We start from the raw sequence: 16811 nt of genomic DNA on the forward strand, positions 1-16811 counted from the left end.
TCCTTCTCTCTCTTGTAAATATTCCCTCATCATAACATTGCATTCTATATCTTTTTGTCTATCTGTTATCCCCATACATCTATATTCCCTGTATGAAGCTAGCTAGCCAATGATGATTGCTGCATTAAAGTCCGTTAAATATAGCTTGGCATCTTTCATTGACACAAGTTTCAAATAAAAAGAAAAACACAGTGAAAATAATACAAACAAAAAGTTGAACCGATGAATTATTCGTATTGGATCTCCTGATAATCATAACAATTGCTTTTACGGATGCCAAAAGTTTTTTGCTGTCGGAATGCCGTGAAGCCGATGACAAATGTTCGCTCCGGTCAACTGAGCCGATTGCAAAAAGATTTTCCGGCGAAGCTGAAAAATCTCAGGAACCACAAGATGTACCTTTCCAATTGCATTGTATCATCATTATTATCGAGCCATGCTGTTCCCAATGATACATTAGAACCAGCTTGGTTAGTGCAAAGAATTGCAGCAGATGTAATGATGCATAATAAAATTGTGAATGGTTTTATTTAATTTAGACTACTGATAAAACTATCAATATTGTATTCTTCTTCGTAATCTTTTTCGTCCCATAGTGTTTCTAAGTTTTCAATAACCGCCTTGGCTTTACCCATGCCGTCTGGGCCGGCGGCGGCTTCCGCGGCAGCCTTCTTTCGACGTTTTTCGCCTTCTTCGTTCACGTTGAACAAGTCCAAGATTTGGTCCGTGTCCATGCTCTGTAATCCGGCGTTTTGTTGGTTCACCACCGTGTTGGCAATATTAAGTTTGAATTTTTGGAGACCCATGATCTTTTCTTCTAATGTGCCGCGCGTGATCAATCGGTACACATTGACCACTTTTTTCTGACCAATACGATGTGCACGATCCATGGCTTGCAAATCTTTCATGGGGTTCCAGTCATGCTCCACAAAGATCACGGTATCCGCCCCCGTGAGATTAAGCCCAAGTCCACCCACATGCGTTGTCAATAGCAAGACATCAATTGAAGGATCCGCATTGAACTTTTGAACAAGGTCATGGCGCCGATTCGCTTCTACCGACCCATCCAGTCGAAGGTAACTGACAGTAGGCATCAACTTTTTCAACAAATCGTTCTCAATGATATCGAGCATCGTCTTGAGTTGGCAGAAAATCAACGCACGATGTTGACTCACTGCGCCCACCGCCATCGCTGCGGGATCGGACTCGTTTTCCGTGGTCGTTGCACCAATACCACATTCGCCAAGCAGCTGCCTGAAAGTTTTTTTAGACAAACAAATAAATGATAATGATATCAGATTTCATTGTCCCTATGACTTTTTTTTTTCGTGCTCCAATCTGATTCCGTGTCTCTCCGAACCAGGGGCACCCTCCCGTCCCACTTACTTTAATGCCAATAGTTTTGGTGCGTTGTGAATATCATGCAATGATGTATTGGATCGAGCCAGGTCTTGCTTTACCCGTTCATAACTGGGATGCTTCTCGTTGACCACCAGCAAGGGGTGATTGCACAGTTTACGAAGATACTGTAATGCTTGAAAGATGTGGGTAGCGGATTTGCCACTCTTCTCTACTTGATCAGTTGATGGTTCTTCCGCTTCAAGATCGGCTTCCACTGCATTCTTTGTTTGTGAACGTGCAAATTCTTCATAAAGTTTTTTCTAAGAGAGAATGGCCCCATGACTCGTTAGATACGATCATATGGTCCACTCCTAAAGGGGAAACAAACTCAAGTGTCACATAAATTAGTTCTTACCTGTAAATCACCGAGCTCGCAATAATAGTCTTGGATAATTTTAGGAGGTAGGTCATGTAGTACATCTTCTTTGAGACGGCGAAGTAAAAAGGGCAAAACTTGTTTATGCAAAGCTTCCAGCGCCAGCGCACCTGTAATGCAATTTTTATCACGGTAAATAAAAGCTGCCGCGTCAACAAAGAAAAAAAAAAGCGTTTCACTTGCCTGCTTCTTGATCTTTGGATGAACTCTTACTGTCCCGACTTGCCAGAATCGGTTTACCGAATCGTTCATTAAAGATCTTTTCAGTTCCCAGGAATCCAGGCATGAGAAAATCAAATAATGACCACAGTTCGAGGACGTTGTTCTGTTTTTTTTCCCTATGTTAGTTTCCTTTTTTTTTTTCTCTCTCTGTGAAACCAATGTGTTATGCGTACCTGAATCGGAGTACCGGATAAAATGAGGCGATGGTTGGATTTGATAGTCTTGATAGCTTTTGTGATTTTCGTTTTTCCATTTTTGATGATGTGGCCTTCATCAAGAATACAATAGTTCCAAGTGATGTGAGATAAGTCGTCAATATCGTTACGAATAATGTCATAAGACATGATGACAACGTCGTATTTCGTTAGAGAGGCGCGAAGTCGTTTACGCTCCGTGGGACCTCCCGCATACAGAAGAGGGCGTAAATTTTCAGAGAAATTGAGCACTTCGTGATACCAATGGCCCGTCAAGGTCGGCGGGCAAATGACTACCGATGGACATGGAATAGAGTCCGGTGCTTGAGTGGCAGCGTAACGCTGGGCACGCAAATAATGATCACTTGAAAGGATACAGATAGATTGAAGAGTTTTACCAAGACCCATATCTGATGATACAATGGAAAACATGAATGAGAAAAGCAAGATCACATTTTTGAAACGTTAACCCAACAGTTGCACATACCATCACAGAGAATACCGTGTAAATGGAACTTGTTCAGGAACGCCAACCAACTAACACCTTCATGTTGATATTTACGAAGCTCAGCTTTGATCTTGACGGGAATTTCAAAGTTTTCGACTTTGGAGCTGTCCAATAGCTGGGACAAGAATTTGCGTTCTTCATCACGGTGAGCGAGCAGTGCTGCCGACATGCCCTCAGGATCGGGGATACCGGCCTCCAAAGGCACGAGTTTGATCAAAAGAGCAAAGCAATTGGTGCAAATTAATCGTACGGCTTCGTCCGGATCGCTCATACGTCCCAAGATCGGGACCACCAAAAAGATGGTGTAGGGCAGAATCTTTGTATCAAGTGTTTGCACCAAATGATACACTAATTCTGCAGCTCCCTGTCGATGATGCACGTTCAAAGCGTCACCGAGCTGCGGCAAGACTCGTTCAATAAGTAATTGCATTGTTTGCACGGTCACCACATTGGCAATCGTAGCGAGACATCGGGCGCTCACTTGGCGAATCACCGCATACTGAGACTGCAACGCTTTGCAAACATAGGGAACAATTTCCACCATCTAATCAAAAATCCAATCAGATCATTAGCGACAACTCACAACATTTAAATTGGAGAAGCTTATCCACAAAGATTGCTTCATCAGGCGTACTTACCTTGGGCCACAGTTCCGAAGAGATGTAAGGAACCACTGTGGTAACCACTGTGATGGTGTCAATGACTTCTTGACCCAATGAGATGTCGGCGCTCATGGCTTTATCCGCCGCAGCCACATCAGAAACATTGCTGTCTGGCGCAAACATTTGCTTCAGATTGTATGTCATTCGTTCCCACAGTTTTGGTACCATGACGAACACTTGGGCACCAAAACGATCACACAGTTCACGAAGTGCGGTTTCTGCACCTCGTTTCATCAATTGGGCTTCACTCTGTTCGGGCGTGAGTTCTTTGGCGGGTCCTGCTTTCGTGACATCTTCTTTCTGAATCGATAAGATACCGGAAGTGGCTTGATTTTCTTCGAGGATGGGCGTTTTACCAGTGTCGGAACAGAGGAAAATGCATAAATTCTTGAGAATCAGATCGGTGGGATTGGTTCTACCGCCATTGCGTGCACAAAGCGCAATAAGATCCGCCAGTGTGGCCGCCGATCGCTGTTGTAATTCAGCGTTTTCTTCAAACTAGAACAAATGCATGTCAGCTTCACGAAGTCCCCAAGCACACACCCACACCCATATCCGCCCACACACACACGTGCTTGGAGATGTCTTACCTTGATGCTGTTCATGATACTGCGAATGATGGGATTAAGTTTTGAGGGAAGAACGCCCAATTCAACAATGGCGCCTGCTGTAGCCGAGTACACATTGATTTCCACCTTTTGCTTGAGTCCTTCATAGTATCCAATGGAAGCAACGACGCGATGCTGTCGTTCCTCCAGCGATTTGAGAAGCGCGGTTTTACCCTTTCCTTTGGGAATCTGAATAAGCGTTTTCTGATAAAATTCGCTGACGACCCAGCTGGCTGTTTCAATGCTGAACAAGGGACCTTGATCTTGAGGCACTTCACCCATGACAAAGGCCGGTAATGCAGGCAGTGTATTGGCAGGAATCTTGGCTTCGGAAAATCCGTTGATCAGAGCTTGGGCTTCACCGCGAATGCGTTTTAAAAGGTGAACAAGTTCAAAGTAGAAGCCAGTGGTGTCTGTTGTTGAATTTTCGAGGTTGGCAATCATAGCTTCCGAGAGTGTCTGAGGGAATTTGTGGGAAGTCGCTAATCGAGCGTCCGGAGGTGCGTGACTGATATGTTTGGCATTATGTCGTGTTTGTAATACGGCTTTGGCCCATTCTTCCACGACCATGGCACCCAGTTGGCGTTTTAATGCCCATTGAGATGATAAAAGCGTCAATAAAACACCTTGGTACGAGAGCTCCATGGAATCATCGGGCCAACAACTCATGGCCATACCCAACGCAGATGCACAAGCAATACGGCATCGCATCACTTGTTCGACGGTAATCAAGGAGAAATCCTGGGCAATCATGCCTGCGTCGAGATTATGCCCTGCGTCTTCTTCCAGCCCTTCACCGATGCGTAAACTTTCCCCGGCAATGCCATTGGTTTTGGCCGCTTTCTTGCTACTGGCAGCTGACTTTTTGCCGGGTTTGTCCACGGTCGTTTTCCCGCCCAAACCAAACGCTCCCGGAGGTTTGTAAAAATGCGTAGCAACATCCAATGGTTGCCCGATCGGCGTCATGGCAACTTCGAACCAACTACCGAGCCATGTCTGTGTGCCCTGAAGCACCAAAGGCTGTGGCACATAACCGCCAATCGTCAATCCTCTCCACACATCCAAAGTTCTCTTGAGCACTTCGGGTTTCTCCTCTACGACCAGATTCTGGAATACGAGACGGTAGATACGTTCATCGGCCCATTCGGCGGCGGTTCCGCATTCCAGAAACGTGACCAAGGTATTTAATACAGCCATACGGACACCGGTAATTGTGTGACGGAAAAACGGATGGAGACGAGGGACGAGATTGCCCAAAGAGCATCCACTGCGAACAATATCCATGACGCCGGGTTGTTCAAACATTTTCGCAATCAGATCCATGACGGCACCGGTGGAGGCTGTTAAATCGTCTTTGAGGTCGATGAGACAATCCCACAATGTCATGATCACCGTGTGTACCCGTTCATTCGAACTCATGCGGACGAATTCGGCTGTAATAGGTAGCAAAGTGGCGGCACTGACAGCTCGTACGTCGTCGTCGTGATCACGTAAACCAAGAATAACTGCACTGGTGGTTCCATCCACCAAAGTCTCAACGAGATCTTTACGTACCGCGACGGTGTACTTTAATCCGAGCAAGCCGGCATGACGCACTTCCCAAATGGATCGGCCGCCAAAAGCGGGACCGTCCTGACTGATCAATTTCAGCAACGTGGCATGGACCTTTTGAACGGCATCCACTTGCATATACTGCAAAACCACACCCAACGTTTGCGAACACGTTTCTCTCACTGGACAAACGACTTGATCGGAAATGAAATCGGCAAATCGATCAAGAGCAAATACGCAGAGCAATCGAATCGCCACATCTTCCAACCAAATATTGTGCAGTTCTTCGTTCTTTTTGATGTCCATATGCACTGCGCCAGAAAAAAAAAGAAGACGCCTTTTTTTCAGTATTTCCAGAGGAACAGAATCTATCTAATGTAGATGCACTTACATAGTTTGCCTGCACCTTGGCCGTGAGCTTTGAGAATACTGCGAAGACCGATACCGGCACCGTGACGAATTTCCCAGGTTGGGTCAAAGAGATCCATACAGAGATGTTCACAAATCATTTTAAAGGGCCAATCTTGCTGCTGTTCCGTTGAGGATGCATCATCTGTGGCAGACGTCTTTTTGGATTCCACGACTAGTTTATCCGACTGTGGTTGAGCTGTAATGTCGAATTCTGTTTGAAGGACGTGTGAATGAATCAATCCATCAGCCAAATCACACAGCCTTTAAAGTTGAATTCTGCTTACCTTCTCTCTTTTCCATTTTGACAGGTTTCAAAGACGAGGCTTCTGGCTTGCTCTGCAACGCGACAACACGAACTCTAATAAAAACATGTACAATGTCGAGTTGAGCGATGGTTTGACGAAAAGCAACCATAGCAAAGGAAGGAGGGTTGATCAGCTTACTTTTCCTTGTTCTTGTTCACTTTGGCGTCGTTTTTCATTTTACGCTTTAGCATATTTCGTTCACGTGCCGACAAACCTGCCATGTTAATCTCAGCAATGGCCGGTGTGGGCGCAACGGGTGCTGTCGCGGTGTTGGCTGTGGATGTGGTACTGGAATTGGATGGGGATGGCGAAGGTGAATGAGCCGGTTTTTTGCCGTGTTTGCGAGTGTCCAAATCGGCATCGTCCAACAAGTCCACTGTAATAGCGACGATCGTGGATTAGATTAGCCATGGGGTGTTATTCACATTCAACGCTACGCAAAAAAAAGCAGAGAGTATCTCCTTACCGTCCATAAACTGACTGCCTAAACCTAAACGTTCTCTGAGATTGCGTCGCTGAAGTTGCAATCGTTCTTCTGGAGTCATGTCGGAAAAGTCAATGTCGTATTCTTTACCGGCTGATCCTAGCAAGAGCTTGCCATGCTGAAGAACGGAGGCGAGATCAAACTGATCAAAGGTCAGCTTATGGGTATCGTTGCTCTCATCCGGTGCATGCTCCTGTTTCACTTCGTTTGTAGGTTCCCACGCAGGAACATTGGCAGCGATGGCTTCCAGTGCTTGACCTGCAGCCCATCGTGTATCCCATGCCTTGCTTCGCAAGTGAACGACAACCTAACACCAAAACCAACAACGAAAAAGAAAATGAAGGGGAACGCCGAAGTAAAAACAATAAAAAGAAACGTCAGTAACGACCAAGTCATGTCAAGTGAGTTGTTCACTGTTTTTTCTTTAGTGTACCCTGGATAAGAGATTATAAAGTTCGCCTGGATGCTGTTTCTGAATCTCGCCTAGTTGCTGGGCGGCGGTTCGTCTAACTGCTGCGGTTGACCCAGTATCTAGCAAAAGTACTAGACGATCGAGTCTGGTGACCGTGTATGAACAAGGTAAAGTGTGAGTTGAAAGGGTAAGGCGGCAGGAATACGTGAGGTTTTATCAGTCTGAAACTGAGGATTTTACCTTGTCGTCATCAGAGGAATATCCCGTTTTCACAGACTTATAATTTGGTGGTAAGGGTGGCTTTTTGAGATTTTTCCACATCCAATGCAAAGGGGGACACAGCAGGAGTCTTTATATATTTCAAATTTGGGTCACTTTTTTCGGATTTGGGGACAGCGTCACAAAAAAAATTGTCATTACCAAATAAGGATAGTCGCTCATTGAAAAGGGATGCAGCAACGCACAACATCCACCCGCCTCAACCTTCCCCAATCCACTCAAAAAAGGCTTACTGAAGTCAATGCCCAACTCTCTTTCTTTTCTCACCTACTTTTCGTTTACTTTTTATCAAGAAATGCACGAAACTGCAAAAATAGTGTCATAGAAGGAGGAGCCCAGGGTGATCTTTTAATCGTTATTTACCCATGTCAGATAAGTAGTTCATTTGGAACGGATACCGCCAATAGCAAGCAGCAACATTGCTTTTACTAGAAAACCTCACAAATGAATTAGTTGGCCCAAAAAAATGTAAGAGAAATTGCACTGTTTCTTATGGATCGTTATCTTTTCCTGGGAAAAGTGGGCTGTAGTTGTATAAGATGGTCTGTTTGGCCTTTTGCCTTCACAATAACAGCATAGTTTCAGGGCATCTGCGATATTGCGTTCTATTGGTCACAAAATTCAACAGTGGAATCATTTTCCATTGTTATTTGAATGAGTTTTTCGCTTGCGCAGAGTTTTTGGTGCCTAGACATACAACACACAAAAATGGTGACCAGGTGAAAATTTTTATTATGTAACCGCTTATTATACAGTTGAACTGAACGTTTGACTGAGAGATCGAATCTCTTGAAAGACACCTGTGATACGGTGATCGATATCGGGAGTAAACACAATGCTTTCCAAGGTGGTCATAAAACCGGTGCATTCTTTGAAATACTGTGGCATGGTTTGTAAGTTAATCAAAAAAAAAAAATCATCCTAGCACGGCACATGGGGACTTACCAAGCGAAGCACTTCTCTGTACCATCCAAGCACCCACCAATATGTCCAGTTTTGATTGGGATCTATGCTTTGTGCAGAATAGGAAACCAGCATTTCCTGTAAAACATGAACGAATTTCTGATACACGACCATAAACACTTCCTTCTCTTCTCGGGTAACAATAGCAAGCGAGTTTTCCACAATGCGTAACGTATCCAATTCCTGTTGAGCTTCTGCTTGTGCCACTAGATGACGAGAAAGTCAGTTTATCAGTTTCTTCTTTCATCGGCGATATGTGCATTTCTTTCTTCTCTTTCACTTACTCTCTGTTGTAGGCTCTTCTGCTCGTCGCGCTTGATTCGCGGTATGAAGATTTTGGAAGCTTTCCAACTTGGATTTCACCTGCACAACTCGAGAGACCACCTTGTTTAGTGTATTTTTCAGGATCTCCCAAGGATAAGATCTATACATAGTCATCAGTATAATAAAATAAAAACCTCCCATCGATAGAAAATTACCGTCCCGCATTTGTCAACTGATCCGCTTCAAAAACCCAAGCAATAACAGAGGTTGGATCCACCACGCGATAATTTAAAAGCTTGTCTAATATAATGCCCAAGAACTGGGGGACAAACAATGGAAACCAGTCTTGTTAGTGGATATTTGAAACATGACATAGTTTAACATGCTTACCTGGGTGTTATTCTTCCAAAAAGAGGCTACCACCTGGACGGTGTGTAGACGAGCTTCCGGAGTGGAATTAACGTAACGCATCACTTCAAGATAACTACATATTGCGTTGAGCTCTCTCAGCAACGTCGATCCATACTCGCCCTTTGTTTCAATGAACTTACCGTTCAACGACATTCAGCACGTGGGAGAAACTCTTGCTGCCGACCAATAAAAGTGAATGCAAAAATACTTCGCGAGCAGCGCTGTTCTGTTCTTCTTCGCTGATTCCTTGTGAGGCTTGATCTTCCTTGATTTTATCCAGAATAGCGCGGATTTCTTCCACGGTCTTTTTGGCACGCATATTTTCAATCATGGTCTTTGCGGACTGGTGAAGTGGGTCTTCAGGGTTTTTATACTTGAAATCAGGGGCGGGTGCAGCGCTAGGAATGACGCTGCGGAAAGCCTCGGGGATGATGGACTTGATACGCTCATAGTAACTCAGGCGAATCTCTTTTTCCAAAGTTTCTCTGATGAAGCACAATTGAGGATGGAGCGGATCCAAACTTAACGCATCTTTCCTATAGACGCAAATAAAATATATACATATCAGCTCTGCTTTTTTCTGAATCCAATTCGTGGCTTTCTCTCATGATTATACTGTTACTAATTTACTTACCAAGCATCCCAATCCCACTGGAAACCAAAGTTGCTAAGATGGTGAGAGAACCAACACCACAGACGATAAACACATTCGGCATCCATGTTGGGCAATCGCTCAAACATCACTTTGACACCTCGACCTAATGCTCTAGGGAAATTGGCTGTATCTGCGCGGCAAAGTTCCATGAGAATACAGCTGTAGAATACTTGTCTATAGGGAGCCGATGGCAACGCCAACATTTGCGCTATAATCACCTATGAAAAGAGAAGTAAAAAAGAGTGTTACAAAGTTGTGGCTCCCACACTGAGAAAATCAGTATCTTCACTTACTTCGAACAACAGATCAGGCAAACTCCAACCGGCCTCATCCTCATCCATTCGATCGGCGCTCTGCAAGGACGATGATGATTCAAAGTGACCAGGTTCGAAGCTGTTGGGGATACCCATAAGGTATTTGGCACATTCTTTGCGGTTGGATTCGAAAATATGGAGGGTGTCCACAATGACATCTTGCAATATGAAATAATTTAAGCTCATATGATCCGGCAAGTGACCCACGCTCTATAAAGCCGCTTTAATAAGAAAAATCGACGAAATAGAGAAATCAATCATTGACTTGCGTTACCTGCTTGTTTTCATCCATCAAGAGATTCAGAATTCTCGTGGGGGTGCAATAAATGCTAGTATCAGAATGGGCAGGCAACTCCAAACGAGGAATCTCATGCTGTATGGCACCGGATTAAATTCACTGTGTAACACCCTCTCCAATCATTTAGCGTACCTGTGTTGCTGCCTCGAACTCTTGACGGAACCAGCGATAAGGCTTTGGCAGGACATCCACGTTCCAACCATTATTTTGCAATTGTTGAATCAATTCCCAAATGTGAGCCAATGACTGATCATGCAAAACATCGTTAATATCTTGTGACATTGTCATTGAGAAAGAAATCAAACGTACATCCTGGTTTGACACAGAGTCATCGCCGTGATATTGCTGCAAAAGATCCACTGCATCGCTTTCCTTTCGCTGCTGCAAGTATAATTCAATTTTCTTGAGGATTTGGTTCAAATCCTCGAAATTGGATTCGCTCAATGTTTTGCCACTCTATTCATTCAGTACCATGAGATATACTGACACCAAAAAAATCAAGGATGATTCAACCTACCCAAGGCAAGGTGGATAACACAATATAGACGGCGCTGTCAGCACGACGCTTTTGAGGAACAATCGCATGCCATGTTAGTTCAGAGCATAATTAATTTCACATTGCATATTCAGCTTACTCGAAGAAGATGAGGTTCTTCCAAGACGGCTAATAAATCGTTGAGGAGGTTGCAATAAGCTGCGGAGGTGATCACATTAGCATTCGTCAGTTCGCCGTAAAAGCGGATCAACTGCTTCAGCTTGAACCAGTCGCAGCTGCTCACGGTTTCTTGCATCAGATTGTTAAAATCGGTCATAAGGCGTGCGACTAAATCGTTATTCGATACGTTCAATAAACCCATCAGTGAGCCATACACCGGGGCTTTTGCAGGAATCTCGCTGATACTATATCCCAGAGTCAGTTTTCCCTCCCCCTTATCGTTTCCCACAGTTGTACTATGAGGTCATACCATGCTTTCATTGTGCTTTGAACGGTATCGGGATACTTGGCGTAATCGTTATCCAGAATATTTTTCATTTTGTTCAAGTTGACTTCAAGTTCAGGCGAGATCTAGAGATAATAAATGAGGGATGAATGGACTCGAAAAAGTAGGTCAATCCAACGTTTACCTTGTCACCAATTTTGACAATAAGTCCCTTCAAACGCACTTCAATGTCGTCCACATCGTCGTTTTGAGGCGAAGGTTCGCGATCGTACGGGCGTCGATAAGGTCTTCGGTCATCTTTTTGTTTTTTTTTTTTTTTAAAAAAAAAGGAATGAATGATAAGAAACACGTTTCAATGTCGGCCGGTAAGGGTACAGTATCATTTATTCCTACCTCTGTAACGCGGACCACCGCCTCCGTGATGTCCGCCGGATCCTCTTCTGTAACGACCGCCACCTAAGGTGCACAAATGTCAGATTGAAGGTTCCTTATTATGAGCTTTCTAGTTCGGTAACCTAAAGTACCTTCGTGACGCGATCGGTTGTAGCCTCTCGATTCGTAACTCATGCTGTGCTGGTGGACTGGTAATGACTCGATGCAAACTTGCTTTGTCCAGTGCCAGCGCCTTTTTTCTCTCTTCTGAGCATACTTTTTTCGTTTGATATGCGACTGCTTTTTGCCGAATCGGGTCGCCCCTAGAATATGAACTCCGCTTAGACAGGTCCTTCCACCAGCATCAGTTTTCCTTCCATCGACATCACTGTGTTCTGATCTCAGCACACTATACAAGGCAATAACAAGCCGTACACCCAAATATTTACACGTTATATACAATACAAGTGCTTTGTAAATTTACTAAAAATAGGGGTTATCAGCAGCCTCTTTCGCAGTTGAGTATACCTTTGAAGCGGTCTTGGTAGGGTTAGATTAAAACAGGTAGATTTGATTTTTGTCAAGACAACGTCCTATAAAACATTGTCATATTGCAGCACAATAAAACCTAACGATATATCATATTTATAAACGCATTATGACAAACACAAAATGATGCTTGGCGGACAGTGACTTTACGACTTTACGAAGCATGCCAGTGCCCCACTTCTGAAAAAGCGCTATTGAACAAGAATATGAGCAACATGAACTCATATCTTGTACTTTGACTACCCCCATCAACAGAAAAAAAGGCCTCCATCATGTTCTTCTAAGCAAAGAAAGAAAAAACCAGATAACCAGATCACGTGTGGGACGAGTATTTTAACTTCCGCGTTCAGCCCTTTCTCTGAAAGCTTTTTTGCATCCATCTTGATTTAACACACAAGCACCACACTGTCATCACAAACCAATACCGTACATGATTTCGGATACCCGCCGCGGTGAAAAGGGTGCAAAACCGAGCATCTACGCTCGACCCAGTGGTAAAGGAAGAGCATCATCCCCTGAACGTCGTCCGAGTCAGACCGTCAAACGGTCCAAAACGCATGACGTTCGTAACGAGTATCCGAAGAGCCGAGTGGTATTAGGTTTGTCAGATAATTATTTGAGGATGGAAGCATTGTGGTGACTCACATTTGGTGAAAAAGGCGACTCGAAAATAGCCAAAGCCTCCACGAAACAGAAGAACGATTTGTTCGCTCACAGTGTGAACAAGGCACCCAGCTCTTCTTTACGACGCTCTACCATGGCAAATAGCTTGCAATTACCTAAACTGCAACGCGGCCAATCGCAAGAGGAAAAAGTACTGGCGAAAGAAATGCTGCAAAAGTTTAAAGAGTCATCAATGCAATCTTCGTTGGACGATCGAACGCGTCAAGGTAAATTTATCCAACTGTTCCCTTCACTCGACTCGACGCTAATTTATAGGAAAACCGTTGCTAGCTTCTTGTGCATTTTGCCATGAGGAATTACCTTCACGTTTACCCCGATTGGTCAAAGAAGCTTTGGCGCAACTCGTGCAGAAATATGGCGGTCGCGATAAAGAGGCACAAATGGAACAGGATGTCTATACCCGTACAACCTTCCTCATCAAAAAAGGAAATATACCGAGGAAAGAACAAGAAAGCTTTTGCCATTTGCATAAAATCGAGATCACCGTGAAACCCGAAGGAAGACAAAAGGGATACCCGTCCTTCATCGACTTTGATCAACTCAAGGGCCGAATTCATCGTATGCGCAACGAACTTGAAGCCGTGATCCTTGGCCAAGAACACAGTCCTTACCGCAATATTGCTTTGAAAGCTTACGAGACATTGGGAAAAAATAAGGCACGAAGTACGATGGGTGTGATGCAGCGTTTTGATGCAACACTGGTAAGTATTTGCACCTGGCACAGGGAGAGGGAAAAAAAAAGTTAAGGGGCACTTCTCTTACTTTTTTTATTCTGTAGCCGGGTTACTATGGGCCCAAAGGTGCTTCGATCATTTTGCGGGAGCTTCAAAAGCTGTTTATCAATACCAATTATTTGACAAAAGATATGACCAAGCCGCAGCTTCCTCTGGAATATATGCAACAGGTGTTGTTACCAGAAGTAGGGTATCGCCTCATTAAGCAAGACTTGACTGATCGGCAGTCAAGCAATGACGGTCGGGATATCACCCAACAGGCCATGGATGTGATGCAAGAAAGTACGGAATATGGTAATATGATGTATCCTGACGCTCATGAACCATCTGCGCATGAAGACAAAGACGATGATGATGGTGATCAAGACGACCAATCCGAGGCATCGTTCGATTCTTCCGCTGAAGACTAGCTACCCATCCTCCTCACCCTCTCACTTCCTCTTGTTCGCTTCCCCCTTCTTACATACACAGTTTTGAAATGCCCTATTGTTCCATCTTCAACCGACAAATAACACAGATTTCTTTTTTTCTGGCGGGTTATCCAGGGAATTGATTCGAAACAGATGTGCAAGTTGTTTTTCTGACATCGATAACTGCTTTTCTTTTGAATCGGGGGGCGCTTCGTGTACATTTTCATCAAGGTTACACGTTTTATTGAAGAAATCATGATTATGTGTCATATTTAGTGATGTTCGACGTTCTTGTGATGCTCTATTGACAAATAAAAGTGAGTATAAATGCGCAAGGGCAAGCAAGGAAAGAAAGTAATTCACTTACTCAAGTGGAAGTTGTAATCAATGGTGTAGCCGATGACGAAAATACCAAAGACGGCGTGAAGCAAGGGAGTGATGGAAGCATTGTCGCCATCAATGTAGCGAGCCTTGTAGCGAGCCCAAGGTCCGGAGGGCTTGGAGGCTTCAACAGTACCCTTGGGCAATTTCTATCCGAGAAAAGAAAGGAAACTGTCAGAACCGGAGGAGTTGCATTGCAAGACAAGTAATTGGAGGATTGAGGGTTTTACCTTGTAGAAATCGACCAATTGGTTGATCTGAGCGTCCTTGGCCGATCCCGAGAGCTTGGTAGCAGCGGCCACGTTGGGAGGGATAAGACTCTTGGTGGTGTAGGCGCGACGGAAGATGGCGTTCATTATGGTCCAAAGAGAGAAACAGCCCAAAAAAATATTTTGTCCAGGGTGATATCCAAAAGCCCCCAGGTCCGTTCTCTTTTTCCCCGCTGGCAACCAGCCATCGCAACGTCATCATAAGTTCAGTCTCCGCCACAGGGTGGATTTTTTTTTTTTTTCGTTGCTGACGCCTTAGCAAATCTTTTTGTTTCATGGCACATGCAGAGCAAAGCAAGTCCAGCAGTTAAAAAGAAAAGCACTATGTGATTGATCATGTGGCTTATTAATATAGGCTAATGCGCTTTTTTTTCACAGTATTAATGTCTGGATCCAGCAGACGATCGATAAAAAAAAAAGTCATCATGAAGATAACTGTACTTTATCTGTCATTATAAGAAAATTCATTGCTCGTACTTGAGACTATAGTAAAGTAGCACACCGCTTAAAAAGACTGTTTTAAGAGAGATCATGCCGAGTGATAATAATTTTGGTTACAAAAAAAAACACATTTATTGAAGGATGCTGCCATGAGTGAAGGTGAATAAATATAAAAGAAAGAGAGGAAAAAAAAGAAGCTAAAGGGAGGTATTCAATTCATAAATCCTTGTCCTCTGTTTGTGTGTGTGTGACAGTGCCTGTGTGTAGCTTTGAGTGTGGCTTAATATTGGAAAGAAAATGAAACTTGGCGATGGAATAGTGATTACGGAACAGAGGGACGATTGTCAAGGGAACAAATGCGGGTGAAGGGGATTATAAAACGTACACTGCAATGCGATAAAAGAAAGGGAGGAAAGAAACGAGGACGATAGACAAACAGGAAAAAAGACATCGAGATCATGAAGAGTTCGATGAAGTGGAAAACCACGCCAGATGAATAAGTCGCTATACAAAGTTTACATGGATATGGGGAAAAAGTGGTATGAAATAAAAGGAAAGGTTCGGTCAGACTTTTACAAAGGGGGAGGGGGGGCAGAGTGGGAAGAAGGAAAAATTAGGTGCTGGACTGTGCTTGCTCTTTCCCTTTGCGAGTGGGAGACAACGAACGCATGAACCGGATCTTTTGTGGGGCCGCCGTGATTTGTCCGCCTTTCTCAATGAATAATTTCTTTCGTGGACTTTCTTCCCGTTTCGCTTCGTCAGAGATGTATTCTTCAATCGGTAATTCTTGTAAAGGATCACGTTCCGTCGTGCTGCTGGTGGGTGGACAAGTTCGATTGGCATGTCGTTTGGTGTATCGAATTCTTACAGGACTCGCTCGATGTTCTCTTTTTCCAAATACTCGTGGCGGCCGATTTTCCTCATCTGCGCCATCATCGTCATTGTTATCTGCTTCAATGTTCTCCTTATTTTCCTGTTCTTTACTTGGGATCATCTCTTCCGAATCACTACTGCTGTCTTCGTATATTTGCGTGATCCATGAACGACTGGGATCGTAATGTGAGTCTACGGAAGTGGGCTGAGAGCTGTTGCTGGTTTCGCTGTCGTCGAAAATATCTTTGGGAGATAGCTCCATAGTATGAGATTTGGAAGACTCGTTTAGCCCGTCAATATCATCGGTATTGTGCTGGTCATCGAATAGTGAACCGCGTGTCCAGAAACGATCGGGAGAAAGGGACATTGGACCGGATGAAAAGCTGCGAATATCTTCCTCATCAGATTCTTCCTCCATTTCTGGCTGGGAGATAGGCGATTCATCTTCCTTCTAAAGTAACATTACACAGTAAGGAAATGTATACGCTGACATTGGATCATGAGCCTTGGTCACTTACAAAGCTATCGAATTGATCGAAACTGATTTTATCCTGACCCAAGACCATTGTCAAATTAGGATGGTCGGGCGCTTCTTCTCGTATAGCTTTCATAAGTCGATCGTTGAAGCTCACTCTGGGACGCTGGTACGACATGTGCCTTGTACGAGAATGCGTATTCGACTGCGATCCGATACTTAATCGGGATAATCCACTGCATGGCGTTAAATTCATAGGATGCATGGCCAACGAAGTCGTCGAATGGGAGGTAATGCTAAAAATTAATTCATCGTCAAAAATCGACGATGTCGAATCGGCTCCATTTGCATTAACGCTTGTCAT

The 16811-nt window shown here is 44.1% G+C and overlaps 5 protein-coding genes across 5 annotated transcripts; 1 reads left to right on the top strand and 4 right to left on the bottom strand.

Moving 5' to 3' along the window:
* Positions 1-497: 497 nt before the first annotated feature.
* On the bottom strand, positions 498-7504 carry BYT42DRAFT_598127 (uncharacterized protein). The gene is made up of 14 exons (XM_051570961.1): positions 7375-7504; positions 7156-7279; positions 6705-7029; positions 6377-6614; positions 6218-6291; positions 5914-6144; positions 3954-5833; positions 3340-3861; positions 2681-3245; positions 2173-2603; positions 1961-2102; positions 1757-1887; positions 1387-1661; positions 498-1254 (listed from the first exon to the last, which is right to left on the bottom strand). Exons 1-14 carry the CDS (start codon positions 7383-7385, stop codon positions 531-533), a joined length of 5673 nt encoding a protein of 1890 aa, XP_051424483.1. The 5' UTR covers positions 7386-7504; the 3' UTR covers positions 498-530.
* Positions 7505-8058: 554 nt separating this feature from the next.
* BYT42DRAFT_565653 (armadillo-type protein) lies at positions 8059-11878 on the bottom strand. Its single transcript, XM_051567884.1, has 17 exons — positions 11784-11878; positions 11653-11715; positions 11444-11556; positions 11284-11384; positions 10954-11218; positions 10836-10883; positions 10628-10774; positions 10451-10564; positions 10295-10393; positions 10000-10230; positions 9686-9924; positions 9192-9587; positions 9031-9124; positions 8856-8959; positions 8661-8800; positions 8359-8582; positions 8059-8292 (listed from the first exon to the last, which is right to left on the bottom strand). Exons 1-17 carry the CDS (start codon positions 11824-11826, stop codon positions 8161-8163), a joined length of 2553 nt encoding a protein of 850 aa, XP_051424484.1. The 5' UTR covers positions 11827-11878; the 3' UTR covers positions 8059-8160.
* A 1366-nt stretch (positions 11879-13244) lies between these two features.
* Positions 13245-14008, top strand: BYT42DRAFT_494571 (RTC4-like domain-containing protein; the record flags this gene model as incomplete). The annotated part of the gene is made up of 2 exons (XM_051564307.1): positions 13245-13565; positions 13643-14008. The coding sequence occupies 2 exons, from the start codon at positions 13245-13247 to the stop codon at positions 14006-14008; spliced, it is 687 nt and encodes a 228-aa protein (XP_051424485.1).
* Positions 14009-14280: 272 nt separating this feature from the next.
* BYT42DRAFT_494375 (mitochondrial F1-F0 ATP synthase subunit F of fungi-domain-containing protein) lies at positions 14281-14745 on the bottom strand (the record flags this gene model as incomplete). Its single annotated transcript, XM_051564294.1, has 3 exons — positions 14281-14309; positions 14376-14538; positions 14620-14745. The coding sequence occupies 3 exons, from the start codon at positions 14743-14745 to the stop codon at positions 14281-14283; spliced, it is 318 nt and encodes a 105-aa protein (XP_051424486.1).
* A 967-nt stretch (positions 14746-15712) lies between these two features.
* On the bottom strand, positions 15713-16811 carry BYT42DRAFT_613005 (uncharacterized protein; the record flags this gene model as incomplete). Its single annotated transcript, XM_051571690.1, has 2 exons — positions 15713-16423; positions 16491-16811. The coding sequence occupies 2 exons, from the start codon at positions 16809-16811 to the stop codon at positions 15713-15715; spliced, it is 1032 nt and encodes a 343-aa protein (XP_051424487.1).

Source organism: Radiomyces spectabilis (assembly GCF_025331425.1).
Source record: "Radiomyces spectabilis strain NRRL 2753 chromosome Unknown BYT42scaffold_5, whole genome shotgun sequence".
Classification (NCBI taxonomy): Eukaryota; Fungi; Mucoromycota; class Mucoromycetes; order Mucorales; family Radiomycetaceae; genus Radiomyces; species Radiomyces spectabilis.

Excerpts from the sequence above, each read along its gene's own strand:
- BYT42DRAFT_598127 (XM_051570961.1), bottom strand. Across the intron at positions 6,615-6,704 it reads AGGCAGTCAGTTTATGGACG|TGGACTTGTTGGACGATGCC; the intron begins GTAAGGAGATAC and ends TCGCTATTACAG. Across the intron at positions 3,862-3,953 it reads GTATCATGAACAGCATCAAG|TTTGAAGAAAACGCTGAATT; the intron begins GTAAGACATCTC and ends CATTTGTTCTAG.
- BYT42DRAFT_565653 (XM_051567884.1), bottom strand. The coding sequence starts at position 11,826 with ATGAGTTACGAATCGAGAGGCTACAACCGATCGCGTCACGAAG. Across the intron at positions 11,716-11,783 it reads CAACCGATCGCGTCACGAAG|GTGGCGGTCGTTACAGAAGA; the intron begins GTACTTTAGGTT and ends TGTGCACCTTAG. Across the intron at positions 9,588-9,685 it reads CAGTGGGATTGGGATGCTTG|GAAAGATGCGTTAAGTTTGG; the intron begins GTAAGTAAATTA and ends TTGCGTCTATAG.